At 37.1% G+C, this 17,452-nt stretch overlaps 1 protein-coding gene across 4 annotated transcripts in view; it reads right to left on the bottom strand.

Annotated features, from left to right (window-relative positions):
- Window positions 1–17,452, bottom strand: part of DOCK4 (dedicator of cytokinesis 4) — a 254,109-nt gene that overhangs the window by 118,483 nt on the left and 118,174 nt on the right. For all 4 annotated transcript variants that reach the window (XM_080394179.1, XM_080394177.1, XM_080394180.1 and 1 more), the window contains exons 9-12: window positions 10,983–11,064; window positions 10,306–10,366; window positions 8,277–8,409; window positions 6,717–6,805 (exon numbers count right to left, since the gene is read on the bottom strand). In XM_080394179.1, the coding sequence (XP_080250305.1) occupies window positions 6,717–6,805; window positions 8,277–8,409; window positions 10,306–10,366; window positions 10,983–11,064 (365 nt within the window). The remainder of the gene's footprint in view (window positions 1–6,716; window positions 6,806–8,276; window positions 8,410–10,305; window positions 10,367–10,982; window positions 11,065–17,452) is intronic.

Genomic DNA, 17,452 nt, shown 5'->3' with positions numbered 1-17,452 from the left:
ATACACATGATCTCCTTGTCACAAAATATAACAAAGATTAAAACCAATAGATTAACAGATTGTTGTAGAACTAAAATAATTAAATGCATTTGCTGTTTAAATGTTAGTGATGTGTAGATGCAAAATACATTTCAGAACACCACTGATCTGTGAACACTGCTGAAAAGAGACAAACACCAGAGAACTACTCTGTGATTAATCATATGCTCAGGAGCTACCTAAAAGTTAGGTACTTAATTTTGTTCTATCTTCTCTGTTAAGTATGTTAGTACTCCTTTTCTCCTTCCTTCTCATCTTCTACTAGCCATAGCTGCACTCAGTTCTCCATTGTGAGCCTATGTCTTCTTTTTTGTGGCTAAAAACCATAGCTGCTCACAGCAGGGAATATACAGTTTGTTTCCCATCTGACATTTCTCACTTGATTCGCAAGAAGCAGCTCTCCTTGCAACTGTGAGTGGGGTAACACTGAACTGCTGGGGTAGTGTCATGCAAACACAGTCACACTACATCTTGTATCTAGAATATATTCTAAGTTACCACAGCCCTGTTTCTAGAAATACTGTGCACTCTGTAAACTTATACTGAGCTACCAATACCCTGCTGTATTTGATTTCATTATGATGAAAAGCTACAAAAGTGTGGAAAAATTATGTTTCTCAGTTATCTCACTTCACGGGGTCTCTGTAGTTTCTCCACTGCAAGGTAAATGACTACTCTAACAGGCTCCCCCCTCTGAATCCAGGAATTTGTAAGCCAAAGGTTGCTTTTTGTAATAGGAGACGAAATAGACAAAGTATATGGTTTTCCACCTTTTTTTTTAATTTCTTAGTGTTTGACAGTAACCATGGAGAAAAGACGTTATTAGAGTGCAAATAAGCTGTTGACTGCAGGGAAATAGGCATGGGGAGACATATATTGCCCCAAGGCATGCACTGCTTTTTCTATCCAACCGTCCCCATTGCCATACTTGTCTCAGAACCTGTGTCTTGTCAGATGAGTCTATGCATTGCGATGATCTACCTTGTGACTTCCTTGAGTCTTACATGACCACTGATCTAGACTGAGATTTAGTGCCAACTGACATGTACACTGTGGAAAAAAACTATACATACGAGGCAACAATAGCTCCCTAAACCAAAGGATGTTTACTTTTTGAAACTTACTTTGTCTGGTTTAATTAAAATTATAGCAGTGTAATGAAGTTTGCCTTTGAATAAGCAGCCTCACTGAACAATTAGATCCCACTTTGAAGCTGGTTCCTCTTTGAACTGATGTGGGACCACATAACCTCCTGAGAACCCTTCCAACCTAACTTACTGTATGATTTGAGAAATGACTTTCCCCACTTAAGATGACAGTTTGTCCTTCCTCATGATGGGATTCTTGGCAAACATCTGTCAACAATATGGGCTTCGAGTCCTCCATGCTTCAGTCAGGGTATTATGCTGTTGCTCAATTATTGACCAGTCTCTTTTTGTTAGGGAGCATCACTTTGGATGACCCTCTGCCTACAGATTTTTGAACATACGTAAAGAAAGAAGTTAACAGTTTGTGGCTGACAGACTTCACCCAGTCTTTTACAAATTGAAACACAACCTGCATTTGTCTTAAAATCAGCCTGCCAATCCAGGTCTTGCCTCCACCGTATTAAAAAATTCACGTTCCTGCAATCTACTAGATACACTATACTAGTTTCTGATTTTATTATTTTTGTGACCTCAACTGTATGCAAGAGGATATGATTTAGGTAATTTTAAGAGCTGTATTCTGCCCCCCTCTACAACAGCTAAAAAATTAACACTGCCACAATATTTTAAAAAAAGAAGAAAAGAAGAAAACATGCTCAAGCCAAGAGTGGCAAGAGAAATCCCACCGTTTTGAATGTGTTTCCTCTAAAGCTTCAGGCCCTCCCATCAATTAGTCTTTCCAGGGGAGCTGCAATATAAGTTCTTTGGCATTGCCACCCCAGAATACACAACACTGTGTTCCGTAAGCATGCAGTTAGGTTACATCACTCATGCCTAGTTCATCAGAGCATTTCAAGATAAATGGCACAGGAAAAGGCCTTCCCACTACATTTGCTATTTTTGTGGAATCCACACAAGAGTCCAAGGCTACAAAGCAGCTGGATACATTTATAATTTCTTACACCAGTTATTTAATCTCTACAGGATTTGAAAGGATTTTCACCTCCTTCGCTGTAACAACTGAAAAGCATGTGTATCCTTGTCTCAGCTCTCATGAATTACTGCATCAGGCACATGCAGCTTTTCAAGACTTGTTATAAGGGAATCTAAATCGGCATTTACACAACAGCTTATATATGAGAATGTTAGGAAAGTGAAGTAAATTCTCAAAGAAAAGCAAAGAAAGGGGAAGCCGTAGTGCATTTTTCAACAATTTTTAAATTATTTTTTTATACACTAACTCAATGGGGAGAATATTTACATGTAACACAAGATCAAGGTTTAAAACTCTCCTCTATAGGATTTGCTAAGAGGACATGAATACTGATCACACTTAGGAAAATCATGAACTACTTGGCAGGCTTTAAAGCCACTTTCACTTTCCCCATGGTATAATGAATATTTCCTGATTGTATACGAAGTTGAATAGCTGCTGCAGGGAAGTCTGACAAGCCAAGTGTTTAGCGTGCTCATCTGGGACATGAGAGACAGACTGAAAATCCTTTTCCAAATCAGAGTCTTTGAAGAACGTCTCAAACACTGGGGTAAATAATTTCTGTAGTAAACCCAGTGAATGTTTATCTATTCCCTGAAATAGCATAGGCACAAGAGTCACAGCAATCACCTCCAGCATTTTTTTTTCAGCCTAGTGCCCAAGCAGCTAAGTCTAGCTCACTCATATCCTGACAGTGCAGGTGTCCTTGGGTGCGTCCAGCTACCCACCTGTTCTCAACTTCAAGCAGTGGCAGATATGAAAATTACCTTAGCTTTAGATACCTACAGGAAGATCTGGTGCCTAAGGAGGTACTTGGAAGATGCTGATGGCCTTTAAGTAGGTATTACAGTAAGGGCCATCAATATTTAACTGTGTGACTTGCTCAGTCGTAAGTGGATAATTGTTGTGGACAAGAACCCTCTGCCTTCAGAGCCCAAAGGACTCTCCAATCACTAGACATAAAGCCCTGCTCCAATTACTAGACCTTCCCTCCATCATCATGTGCTATGTTAAAAAAACCCATACCTTTCAACTTTTGAAAGTCTGAAGAACTGGGGAAAAAAGAAAAGAAGTAGTGCTATAAGCAAGAATACAAAATTGCAAGTGATAAATTCTTACTGAAAATCAGAAGAAAAAAGAAACCCATGATACTGCATAAGTCTGTAAAATTGAAGCAGCATTCTCTGATTTCAGTTATTTTACTTTTTTTTTTTTTTTACCAGAACCATGTTTAATAACAACCAGATTTGGCCTTGTTCTCCTGCTCTTTGCCGTAAAACACACTTCAAAACATTTTAAATCAACAGGTTTACTCATGGCACAGTAATTCTGTGAGAAAATGAAGCAGCTATTATAAGATCAATAACAGTTTACAAGGCACTTTGTCCGTTACTGCCTGCTTTATTAAAGAGAAAAGCAGCCCACACCCAATACTACTTATTTATCGTAGTCCCAAGAAAGATCCAGAGTATAGTCTCACAGTCCCACCCGAAGAGGACGATCTGCAATTATGACCCACACTGCAAACCCTACAGAGATTTTGACATTTGACAGAAGCTCAAGCTTTGATATGAAAGCAATGACTTTGTCTAGGTTTCACTATCTAAAATATACCACAAGAGGATAAAGGATGATTTTATGTGGTTAGAGAGAAGCCAGTAACTGTTTTCTGTATCTGCAGTATATATTTCACTGACTCAATTTTTTCACAGATGTTTGCATTTTAAAACAAAGTAACTAGCTTCTAATTCTAAGAAAATATATTATAGTTTTTAGAGCCAGCTCCATTCCAGATATTAGTGAAACCTGGTTTGTTTAACAATTACAAAATCATCTAGATCTACTAGTACTTATTCCACAAAAACTACAAAACTCAATGTAAGAAATAGCAATGCTACTAAATGCAGCAAAGGCTATACAATTTGGCCTTTGCATTCATGGTTTGGTCTCCTACACCAGGCAGAGCCAGGTGTCTTCCAGTAAGCTGACACATGGTACCAGCTGCAAAGACTAGTGGTGAACAGTAATTTGATCCACTACCTGCTACTCTAGTCTGTTAGGCTGCAAATTCATGCAGAAAAATCCAGTTCTCACTCCAGCAAACGATGTTAAATTATCCATGAGACTGAGTCCTTCCATTCCTGCATCCACTAAGAAGAAAGGGCATGAACATCTGTCCTCTGCTTCTTTCTGGGCGGTATTAAGAAGTGATGGTTATTTGCCTTTATTTGATTTTTTTTTTTTTAGACACAAGCTGAGAATAAGACACAAGAGGATTCTGTACTGAAGAACTGTCATGAGTTGAAGTAGAAACAATACTTTTTGGGGGAGTGGGGGTTTAATGTTAGACACGAATGCTTAGTCTGGCAATATGTGTTTTACAGGCAAGACACTGAGTACATTTCAGGTTCCTTTTTAATCTTCCCCAGAAAACTGAAAGAATTCTTTTTTCTGAGGATTATCATGAAATATCTGATAAACTCTTTCAGCCCAAGGAGATAATTTGTGGAAACGAAAGACTAGTGTGAAAATCTCCTGAGCTGAAAGAAACTGTATAGGACAGAATCTGAAGACGGAACAAGCCTAGAGGACAACGGTCTGAAGCACCTTTGCAGTTGTTTGTTTACTGTGTTTCCTTTCTTAAGTTTTGTTAATGTGATTTGAAAAGGGCAAGTACGATATAAACAAAAAATTCAAGTTTTCCTACATTCGGCTCATACTTACAATGCTTTCTAAGAGAGAAAACACACCTATATCTCCTGTAATGCAAGACTTTCTCCTTTTTTGACAACTATAAGGTGGCAGACAAGGCTAATGAGGCTTTAGAACCAGTCGTTCAATACTATTACAGAAAGACAGCAAAGGCAAAATAAAAGTAGTGTAACAACAATATTTTCCATGAGGTGTCAGCAGAAGTATCTGAACATATTGCAAAAGCCTTTTAAGTGCTTTTTCGGGTTGCTAAGCAAGAGCAGAGGAACAAAATTTCACACGTCTGCCGTAAATAACCTTTCATAGTTTATCTTTCAGTTGCTCAGCATTCAAAGTGGTGTTATGGCTCACTTCCTCTTTCCCTCTCCAATTCCACATGTGCTACTGGAATTCTGTGCTGCTCTTCCCTTCGCCTCCCTCCCCTGACAGCCCTTTTCAAAATGTAACTGATCTTCAATTTGCTAGCTTTAAGTTTCTAGCACCCTGTAACCTGGAAAAAAATTCATGTCAAATATTCATATAATTGAGAGTATTCAGATTTATCCAATGTCTCCTAGGACAGCTGGGTGCTTAACTGTGGATTCTAGCTTCATGAGAATATAATAGGATAAGCAATGTAACACAGAATAAGCAGGCATTGCACGGACAGTCAGAATGACCAAGAGTATGTTGTCCTTCAAGAATACGGTTAACATATTTAAGCCAGCCAACATTATACTTACTCAGCAATGTGATCTTGTATTTTCACTACATGATTTTTACATTTATTGTCCAACAATGTGCATGATATTCTAAACCTTAAATATATGTATATATGTGGCTAGATTCTATAGGACAAAATAACAGGATTAGAAATGGTTAAATATATAACTTCAGTCCTGAGAAATAACATGAGCTTTTATGTGCTTCTTTGTTATCTGCTAAAGACTGTTGAACATACATTTTCAAGATAATCATTATGCTTGAAATCAAGTTAAAGAAGCATGAAATCTACTACATGGAAGGGATTACGATTACACTACAGCCTGAAAAATGAGTTTATACAAGATTTTTCTATAGTCATATTTCAACTAATCAGTGTTTCACAGGGACAAGAAAATATTTGAATACAAGAACAATAGACTCTTAAGCTTCTGCTTCATATTTCAAGTTTGACTGCGTCCCTAGATGACAGCATTCAGGAAAAGGTAACAAGTTGGTATTAAAAACAACCCAAGAAAAAACATACAAATTCAACATCTCCAAAAATCCACCATCTTGCAATAACAAAGGTCAGTTGTCTCCCATTTCTTAAGTCTCACATCCAAATTTATTTTGATGGCAGTTACATCAACATATAGCTGACTGGTGAAGACTATTGTTAAGTCTTTAATTATCAACTCTGTATCTTGCTCAGCTGGAATGCAGAGCTACCAGTGGGAATGCAGGTCGCACAGGTAGTTCCCATTTTTCTTTTTCTTAAGTTTAATATATAATGTCAATGGGAAATTTTATTCCTGATGAAAATGTGAAGCAGAAATGTGAAGCAACGTGAATCAATGATTTAACCAGCCCCACATGTGAACAGAACTCTACAGCAAACTGTAGCTCCTCAGCACAAACCAGAAGTTTAATTACATAGTTCCTTGAAGAAAATCAGTGACTTTTTTCTTAAATGTGCACATGAACAGCAATATCATACATTTTCATCCAATATAAGTATTTTCCTCTATGTGAAAAGAATATTTATTTCCTAGACATTGATCCTTCTTAAAATAGAGCCACTTCATTTGCAAACTAAAGGAAACCCTAAGAATGCAAACAGAATGTGGCAACTTACTCACCTGCATTGGAGCCTGTCAAGTTGTAACGTGCATTCAGCTTTTTAATAATATTTTCATGTATCTGATACCAGTCACTCTCTGTGTTGCACCTAGAAAAATGATAATTTTCTTAACTCTGAAATAGGAACACAAGTTTTTCAGATTGGCTTCACCAAATCCCTACACAAATCCTCTTTTGTTCATGAAACCAGTAATACAACGGGAGCTAATAAAGCCCCACAAAACTGCCTGTGTCTCAATGGAAAGGGTTAGAGTGTTCTTACCATTTGAAAAGGGCACCATGGAAATACCTGCTTCATGTGGCAAAGGGTGGGAGAAAGAGATAAGCAATTATACTCAGGAACTCAGCCGTGACCAAGTTCATCATCTGTATAGATCTATCCTTCAGCACTAAACCACACAGAAATCTATCTTGTGACACTCCAGAAGAGACACAGGACGCAGAGTTGGTCTTAGCAGACAGAAAAATTGGTGCTGCACATTTCAGATTTATTTAAAACAGGACGTGGTCTTCAGGAGGTACTTAATGAAAGAACAAATTACGTTTCAGTATACATTTAGAAAATAGTTGCTTTTCCATAAGAAAAAATTGACCATGTTCTAATCACCACTTTTCATGGTGTAGACTGGAGTTAGTCTTAGCATCAAATCTGGTTTTGAGCAGCATTTCTTCTTCCATTGCTTTTGTTATTTTAAAATAAACAGGCAAGATTAAAAAAAATATAATAGGCAGATAAATCTAACAATTTGTTAGCCAACAACAGACACTTCTCTGACTTTGGTGTCTTGGGAGTCTAAATAAGAGCCAGCCCACACATCCACTGCCACACTAAATTGCTTTTCTGCAGCACTGATGCCAGCAGCTATAATTCAGCACGGAGGGATACAGAGGAGAAGAGAAAGGCTGCCTGAAAGAATTCCATGCCTTCAAGATTTGAGTGCTAACCCCGTGAATGACAGAACTTCCTCATGTGCATGATGTGTCCCAGGTTTATATACTTAGAACAGACCACTCCACAGAAGTGTTCTCACTATAGTGTTCAAGGTAAGCAGGAAAATACATACACTGTGTTGCTATAACTAGAAAATTGAACTTTCTTTCAATTACTATCAGCCAAAATCCACTATTTAATTAACCAATCATTTTAAAATCTATATAACTGCTTCAATTCACAAACAGATACTCTGACTGCTTTTTTCTGTAGTTATAAAATACTTCCACTAGCTGCCTAGGCAGCACAGCATTTAAATAAATCCTAAGAGCACTTCATGATGCTATAAAAAGAGAGCTCCAGAAGCTCTTACAAGGATGCAAAATGCACTGAAACATACAGAAAACTAAAAGGATGTAACCTTTATCTTTAATATTATGCCACTTTATAAACACATCTGTAGAACTAGCAAAAATTTCCAAACTCTAACAAAAAAAAAATTAGCTACTACACTTTTTTTGCAGAATGAAGCTACAGCTATTTGCTTGCACTGCATTTAACACCACTGCTTCTGATGCATACTGACTGTAAGAAACTTCTAAAAATTAAGAAAAAAAACATTCCTTACATGTATACTTTTAAGACGAGGTCATCCTTTGAATCTCCTGCCAACAAATCTGCAATGCTAAGGACTGCACAGCCAAAGGGTCTTCTGTATTGTACGTTGCAGGCATTTTTCTTCTCTCCAGCTCCCATTCGTCCTGCCAAACAAAAATATATTTTTGATGCATAATCCATGGAACTGTCTCTCTTAAAAGCACAGAAGGGAGGCAGAGGGTAATCCAGCTCACTATGGTGACAGGTCTAAGTAGACTATGCCAAGTGTACTCATTGTAAATCTGGTCCATCTTTAGACTACCTTAGGGTAACAAACAGGAGAGGAAGTCCACTAAATATGTAGTGATCTTGAAAGGTCTTAGACCAGAGGTACTGCTCATCCTCTCATGACACCCACTCAAACAACACTTTCTGATACTCAGAAATAGCATTCATGACACCATCAAATTAAATTTAGAGTTCAGACATGACAGAGCGTTCAATATTTGCTGTCCACTAAGAATTCTTTTACTGTGGTTGTTGCTACCTGTGATTTATACAGAAGGTGTCTTGACTGAGCCATTACAGTTTAGTAATCAAACACTGTTTCCAAATAGGCAACTGGTTAGCAAGGGAATAAGCAGCCAGCTGCAGAAAAATCAAGTAGAGATGAAACGTGGGGAGGAAAGATGACAAAGGGCAGCAGAATTTATGATAAGGAAAGAAAGAAGACAGCCAAGGAAAACAGATCTGAAAAAAATATTTTTCCTAGCCTTTTGTATTTGATTTAAATACAATTGATCAATCTTCTTGCTGCATTCCTGGCATTTGAAACTGGCCTCTTTCTAACCATTTTATTCAATTGTACACTGGTAGCTATGTATCTTTCCCACGAAGTCTTAAATTCTGACAAGAAAAGCCTATGGTTGCAGTCACTGCAGGGCAATGCCTCCTCCAAGTATTTCTATGCATCGCAGGGCTAGAAGAGTAATCGTTCATTTTCACGCTATACAGCATATAAATCTTATTTCCACTTTTTAATCTTTCAATGGTTCATTTACAAACTTGACTGAGATTTTAAAACAATACAATAGGAAAATTTTTACCCCTTATTTAAAGCATTTATTCTTACAAAATATACTTCCATTATATCAGCTCATTATGCCTTTTTCCAATGCTTGCTAATAAAAGCAAAACACGGCATTCTGAAATTGATGAAACACTACAGCAGCACGAAAATGCAAGGAAAAACTATTCCTCAAAGCTGTAAATTAGTGTTTACTTTATAACAAGTTTGTTTCCAAACTCAGTACAAGTTAAAGCAACTGTATTTCAAACCAAAATATTTTCCAAAAATAGGAAGAAAAGTAATACTTAGGGCTTCACTGATACAACAACAGAGACAGTTTACAGAGAAAACAGTGTATCTAAAGAGTTCAGAAGCAGACCCAAAGATTACTGTTTCACATCTGTAAGCCAGAAGATAACTTCTTGAAATACCTAACACAAGTGTACACTTCTCTTCCACTTTGTTCTAGAGGACTTGATATCCATCTATAGCATCAGGGATTAAAATTATTATGATACCTTCTCCACTTCTTTCCCTCTTTCCCTTTTTAAAGGGCTCAGGTGGAATACAAAATTCATCTGAACAATTTCACATATACATCAGATAAAATATACTAGTTACGTACACTAAATTTCCAGGCAAGTTTTTCTATGAAAAAAGGGTGCTTGAAATTACTCTTTGGAACAAGAATGGACTCTCCAATGACAATTCCATCATCTTAACACTGTTCATATTTGACATTTTCCTTTTGTTTTCTGTAACAAAATACCCTGCATCCAAACTCGGTTAGCAGTACACTTGAAAAACAACACAAAACGATGCTGAGAAATCCATAGCAATTTTTGCATCAAAACCCAGCCATTTTCTTTTCAAAAGATTTATTCCAAGGCCTAGCTAATCTAACAAATCCCAAAGCTGACCCCAAGCAGATTTATTTACTGCCATATGTTTAACAAATGTAAGATTTCTACTCACAGATAATTATACCTACCTATTCGGATAATGTGCACAGTGATATAGATGTCCTTCCTGAGTTCACTGCTACCCAAATCCTGTGTAAGAACAGAACCTCATTATTTCTGACTCCTGATTAAAATGTGACACTTAAAGAGATCTTTACACACCGCTTTCACTGACAGTGAAAGTGATAAATGAACAGGGAGTTCATTTATACAGCGTTAACAAATTATCGCTTTAACACTTTAAATTGGTGGTCATACACTCAAAATGACTGTCCTAAAAATATGGCGGGCTAGAATATGCCATACTGCATCAAAATCAGTGGACAGACATAAGATACTCACTGCATGCCTTAAACAGCAGTGATATGTTTGTGCAATTCCAAATATTCTGAAAGTACAGGCAGCATTACACAAACAATCTTTTGTGTGTAAAAAGCACAAGGAGGAAAGCTAACTGGTCCTTGTTTCAGGGAGAAAGACTGGCATATATGCCCATGCGGAGGCTTACATGAGTGCCTGCATACTGCCAGAAAACATTCAGTTTGGGAGTTCAGCAATACACCTCAACCAGCCTTTAGGATTGATGATCATAACACTGTACATAAAAGCTTAGGGAGTAGTTCTGAGTCAACCACAGAATAACAATTTAATTCAACTTGATTTTCAATAGCCAGCACAATAACGATTGAGAACAGCAAGAACTCACCACAAAGAGAGAACAGTGTCTTTCAGGCTTTTCTGGACATTTTGGCAAACCATTTCTATTCAGTCTTAAAAAAAATCTTTCACTGTAAGAAAACACATATGACAGATATGTTGAACAACACTACAGCAAAACAGATATCATCTTGATTTTATTTCCATATGTAACCTTTCTCGAGATACAAATGATGAAATACTTCGTTTCTAAGTCTCAGCCATATCAATTAAAAAAAAAGAGAGACTAGTGAAGGGTGGTAATTTACTTATCATCCAAAAAAATTACTGAAAACTCAATACAAAACAGAAGATTGATTGTCATGTGGAAGAATGATATTGTATATCCCAGTACACAGAGAAATACAAGCAATAAAACCCATTTATCATAGCACTGAAATTAGATGCATAGTACATTGGCATCAATTCCTGCTAAACAAATGTCAACATTGCCACGCTTGTGTTCAACCAATATTCTTTTTCATAGAGAGGAAGATGGTCCCAGGGGACATTTGTCCTACTTAATTCTATCAAAATCTCTCAACTACAGTACACTGATTTTAGCAGTCTTTTAAGAATCCTGGAACTTCCAGCAAGGTAAATTTCATTTTCAGAATTCTGCTTTGCAATCTACTGCAGAGTGTTAAATGCTGCAGCTGATAAAAATTCTCCACGGTATTAGTACTTACTTCAGAATAGAAAAGGGCATAAGATCCCACTGAAAGAGAAATTGCTTTTTGAAACATTCCTATTTGACAGTAGGTCCATTATGGATAATCTCTGAGCAAACTTGGCAATTCACACATGAGAAGTTTATGAAAAACCAAACTTCCCATGCTTTTGATAATTTTTTCCAAGATACAGCTTCATAGGAAATGTAACTAACATATTTCTGCAGTTAGAGATGTGGAAGATGGGAAAAGCAAAGAAGTAAAAGTGTTACATATGTTGCTCTCCGCTCTCTCACCCCCAGCCCCAGCTGGTCAGATATTTGAGTCAGAATGCCCTGTAATGGTCAAATCGGAAAGAAAATTTCCCAAGTGCAACTAGTTTTTTTCTCAGCCTTATCCACCTCTTCTGCTTATCCCAGAGGGTAAACATGGTTTACCACTGCTCTATACCATCCACAGCTTTTCAAAAATGCAGCTGGAAAATCACTAGGAATATGCTGGATAAGATCCAACTCTGAGACTAATTAAATCTTTATTGCACCAGTATTTGCCTTGTAGAAAATCTGCATTGATCATTCACAGAATCATTCATTCACATTGAAAGGGACCTCAAAAGGCCTCTAAATCTAACCTCCTGCTCGAAGCAGGGTCAGCTGTAAGGCAAGATGAGCTTGCTCAGAGCTTTAGCCAGTCAGGTCTTAAAAACCTTCAGTTATGGAGACCACACAGTCACTCTGGAAAGCCTATTCCAGTGTCCGGCTGTCCTCAATTTTTTTTTTTTTTTTTTATATCCAGATGGATCTTCTCTTATTTCAATTTATACCCATTGTCTCCCATTATCCCACCACGCACTACTGATGTTACTGATCTTCGTGTAGGTACAAGGTACAGGCTTCCCTCAAAACTGCTTCTTCTCCAGCCGGAAGAGGTCCCACTGCCTCTGCCTGACCTCCCAGGGCAGGAGCTCCTGCTCACAAACAACATGAGACCTCCTGCTGAACTCACTTCAGTTCATCACTATTGGTCTCGTATGGAGGATCCCAACAGGCAGTGTCTAACCAATGCTGCGCAGTAGATGATTGCTTCCCTTAAGCAACTTTCCATGCTCTTGGTGGCACAGCCCAGGATGCTGTTACACTCAAGAGCACATTTCTTAGGAATTATGTCTGGAGAACGCTTTATTTTTTTTATGTGCCAGCTATCTAGGCTGAACGTACAAAAGCTTAGAATTTTTTATTATGATTATTTGAAAACATTTGTGCAATCTTCAGCTATGCAGCCTTTTTATCAGACAACATAAAAGGTAGAACCTAAGAATAGCAGAGTTGAACTCAAATACCTTAAAGCATGAAAATGCTATTTTCTCAGAAATATCCATGTTTCATGATACCGTCAACTTCTCCAGCTTAGGTCTCCATAGAAACATTAAAACTGAGTTTTAAAGACTGTTTATGTGAGTATATTTTTACAGAGAAACAAGTTGGTATTTTGCTGTTGATTTAAAAATGGTTTTCAAATAATTTTGCCCTTTCATTTAAATTTAACTCATTTGCAGTATGAGAAAATACAGCAGAAAAAAGTGCAGAGCTTTCTTTATAGGTCTCACACAAAGTTAGTGTACATTGAGCAAGAATTAGTACTTGTATTACCGAAGCAGCTAAAGTTTTAAGACCCCACTATGCTGGGCACCACACAAAACTGAATAAAAAGAAAAAAAGTCTCTGTTCCAGCAGTAACAACACAGCTTTTGTGCACTGAAGCCTGCAGTGCACTGGTATGCATCAATACAAGTTTGGCCAATACAAGGTGGTTCTAAATTTTACCACCTTGTCTTCAGTCTGTAGAACTATTTAAAAGTAATACACACGTACACACCACATTTCACTACATCTCTTTTTTTTCTTTAAAGCAACCACTAGACATGTTGGGTCAAAGAAAAATATCATTCAATAAGAAACTATCTTGCTGTGGATAAACTATCTGCATAGTTTACCTATGAAACTGGCAAATACTGACTTTAACTGGGAGCGTATTCTATTTTTATCGAAGCTTACATTTTGCAGAAACAAAGGCACATCTTTTGAAAGCTTCCTACTCACTATCCACTACAATATGAAATTTTCAAGCTCTGCTTACACTCACAGACCATGAGATTACGACTCACAACACAATTAAAAGCCAGGCACTTTTGTCATGCCACAAAGAAATGCACTGATTGCAACAGACATTTAATGGTTATGCAGACCTAATTTCCTCATTTGAATTTGAAATTTTGTTTGACTGAAGAGTAGGACCCAGTGGTGATGAAAAAAAGCAAACTAAAAACAACAAATAAAAATCTTAATCCTTGTTTAGTGCTTTGATACATTTTTTGCTTGAAATGTATCACAGTACCAGTTACAGCTCAGATTAAAACAGTTATCTTTGAACATTACCAGGGACCAAATGGAAGCAGTTAGACTTATACGATTATGAGAAAAAAAAAAAAGGCAACGTTAAATCTAAGTACAGAGAGCATGTGCATTTATATATCATTTCTAAGATCTCTATACAGACGAACAGGTTAGAAAATGGTTAAGAAAAGTAAACAGCCTTCTTAAAACAAAATGATGACAGAATTCCCAAGATCTGAAAGCTTGGCTTCAAACAGCAGCAAAATCTCCAGAGGGTGAAATCCAGGGCTAGCATCATATTGCACAGCAGTTTTCTCAGCAGTCAGTTATACATACAAACGTACGGTAAATACACACAGCAGTACCCCAAAGCGGAAATACCTTTCCTTTGTATTAAGATGATTTTTTATTCTATATTCTAGTTTAGACTGCAATTAATTTTTTATAAGCACCAATCTTGCCACTTAAACATGCTGTACACATTTAAACTCTGCTGTCTTCCCACTGAAAATAAGGAAATAACTAATGCTGGAGAGATTGATTTAAGAAGGTCAACAAGGGATTTTTGTACTGTAACTTCCCGTGTATTAGCGAAGTAACAATGTGTTCCAAATCTGCAGGCTTAACACACGCATTTAAAAGAAACACAGCCATAAACTGTTCTATTTTCCTTACTGACCCCTATTTCCTTAGTATTAGCAGGAAAATGTTACCAGTCACATGTTACCAGTCTAGACAGATTGCTTGTTCTATGATTTATAAACACACCATCCAAAAAAAAACCCAACACCAACCACCAGCCAGATTTATACCACATGGCATATCCCTGTGTTAAAGCTATGTCATCAAACAGTCATAGCTCTTAGTATAGCTTCACTTCCAGACATCTTTATAAATGCTCTCTACTTAAATACAGGTTACAGTGATTTCTAAAGCAAATAATGAGCCACAGTAAGAGAATACTGCGACATAATTCACCAGCTCAAGTTTATCACATTCCAGAACATCGTTAATGGTTGTTCATTAAGAACCTGAATTTGAATTGACTTCATTTACAGCTAAAGGCTCTTTGACTTACAAAACCAAGATCAGGCCAAAATGTTACCCTCATATTTAGTGGTGAAATGCAGAGAAATGTGGTACAACATGTCATAAGTTAGTGAAGTAAAGACAGAAAAGCCTTAAAAATTATTCTTAATCAGAGAATAACTGAATGATAAGTGTGACAACATGACTTAGCAGTACAAGCTGTTCCACAGTAAATCAGCCCCTGTATTTTACTTGTTAGGCACTTATGAAAACAATACTCAAATTTCTAACTGTAAAATAAGTAGCAGTGAGGAAACAGGGAGAGAAAAGGAAGAATAAGTACTATAAAAATAAGATTTTGGGCAATTTCAGATAAAGATCAAAGCATTAACACCAACAAAAATAAACCAAACAAAACAATATTATGACGATATATCAAAGCTTATCTTCGTGTCTCCTAGCCATGCTGGCAACATGGGGAAGAAGAAAAACAACATTTTCAAACATTAACTTTATGCTGTGGAGCCCAATTTCCCTTGGTTAGCTGTATAGTTAACAGGGAAAAAAAGAAAAGGGAAAGCAGAAAGGAAGATGGGAGGAAAGAAAAACAGACATGTAGCTAACTCAAGCTCCTGCTTTCATCTTCTCCTATCTCATTATTTTCTGAAGACAGCCTTGAGAAATTATTTTTTATTAACACAACCTACATTATTTTAGCCATTTGCACCTGTATTTTAACTGAAAGATGGCATCACACATCTCTTGGAGAGCTAGCAAGCAGTAGTTTTAAACTATTTTTCATGAGGTACCAGGATCCAGAGAAAGACAATACAGTTTTAAAAGAAAGACAACATACTGGAATCTTTTAGCAGGTATTTACAACTAAAGAAACAACATACACCAGAAGCCAGAGCTCTCACTAATAGTGAGCTTAGTCTGCCACCATGGATAAACATTTTACAGCACAGCATTACTGGTGCACAGAGCTACAGATCCTTCAAGCTGAATTACAGTCATTTTATCTTAGTCACTGAGGTAACAGCATAGATACAAGCAATTTGCTGTATCTTCCCAAAAAAATGGAAATGAAACTCAAAGAGAACAGGAGGAATTGGTAGACGTGAAGGGAATAAATAACGTTTAAGAAAAATCCCTTCCCTCCAACAACACCTGGGCTTCTCTGTATTAATCACCATTTGGGGGTTTACAAACAGCAAGTCTAAATTTCTGTGCTGACCCTAATATGCCCTTTGCCAGTAGCCAGTGCAACTGCAATATATTCTCAGGAAGATGATCCGTAAACCCACCAGAATACCACTGGTTTTGAATATATCTCATCATTACCTAAATCCATCACTAATATGTCATGGCTGGTACACATACCACTATTCTAACGCTGCATTCATTTCTGAATGTGCCTAATTGTTTAAGCTCATCTCTTTCAGTGCTTTTATCACTGCAATTAAAAACAGCTATTTCTCCTGTTACTTTCCAATTTTTACAAGACAAACAGTAAGAGGATTATTTATTAATGCACATGAAAGACCGATAGCACAGGTTCCTCTTGCTTGGGTTGGTCTGTCTGCTTTAAAAAAAGCATCTATATACAGAAGATCAGATCAAAGATCTGTATTAACTAGCACACTTACTCTAACCGCAGCAAGCAGAAGATATTTGAAAAAGACTCTTCAGACAGTAAATAGGCACATTTGTTTCACTGAATATGGGCATTCATGAGAGTAACTGAGTTACATCATGCAATACAACTAATTTCTAAAATACCCTCACACCTGGGACCAATACATCTGTACCTGTTGATTTGAGGCAACATGAAAGATGAAACCAGGCTCTGTCTCCCCATAAAATACAAAACCAAACCCTTTCAAAAGCATATTCTTGCTAGACTACACTAGTGCCTTTTTTTTTAGAAACTCACTCCTACCATATCTACCTCATTTTACTTATCCACAAACGTAGTTATTTTGCTGTAAAGTCACACACAGCAGTTCCTGTACAACTGCTGAATAGGACAGTCCGGGCAGTCAGGCCAATGGCTTACTGAAATGCCAACTCCTCAAAAAACATTTGGAATGCTACCCCGAAGTAAAATGTTATTCTACTGCAATTCAAGAATGGTCAGTATTTAAAGAGCAATTTATCAAAAATGTCTCATTAATGACAGCAAATTACACAGCATTGCACAAAGTCAGATTAAATGAATGATTTCTAAAAATGTCATGGTTTAACCCAGTTAGCAAATAAGCACCACACCACTGCTTGCTCACTTTCTCTCCAAGTGGGATGAAGAAAAGAATCAGAAAGGTAAAAGTGAAAAGATTTGTGCGTTGAGATAAAGGCAGTTTAAAAGGTAGAAGAAATGCCACACA

Source organism: Falco punctatus (genome assembly GCF_963210335.1).
Source record: "Falco punctatus genome assembly, chromosome: 6".
In the NCBI taxonomy this organism is placed as follows: Eukaryota; Metazoa; Chordata; class Aves; order Falconiformes; family Falconidae; genus Falco; species Falco punctatus.
The sequence above is the reverse complement of the archived record's forward strand: the minus strand, read 5'-3'. Positions and strand labels throughout refer to the sequence as shown.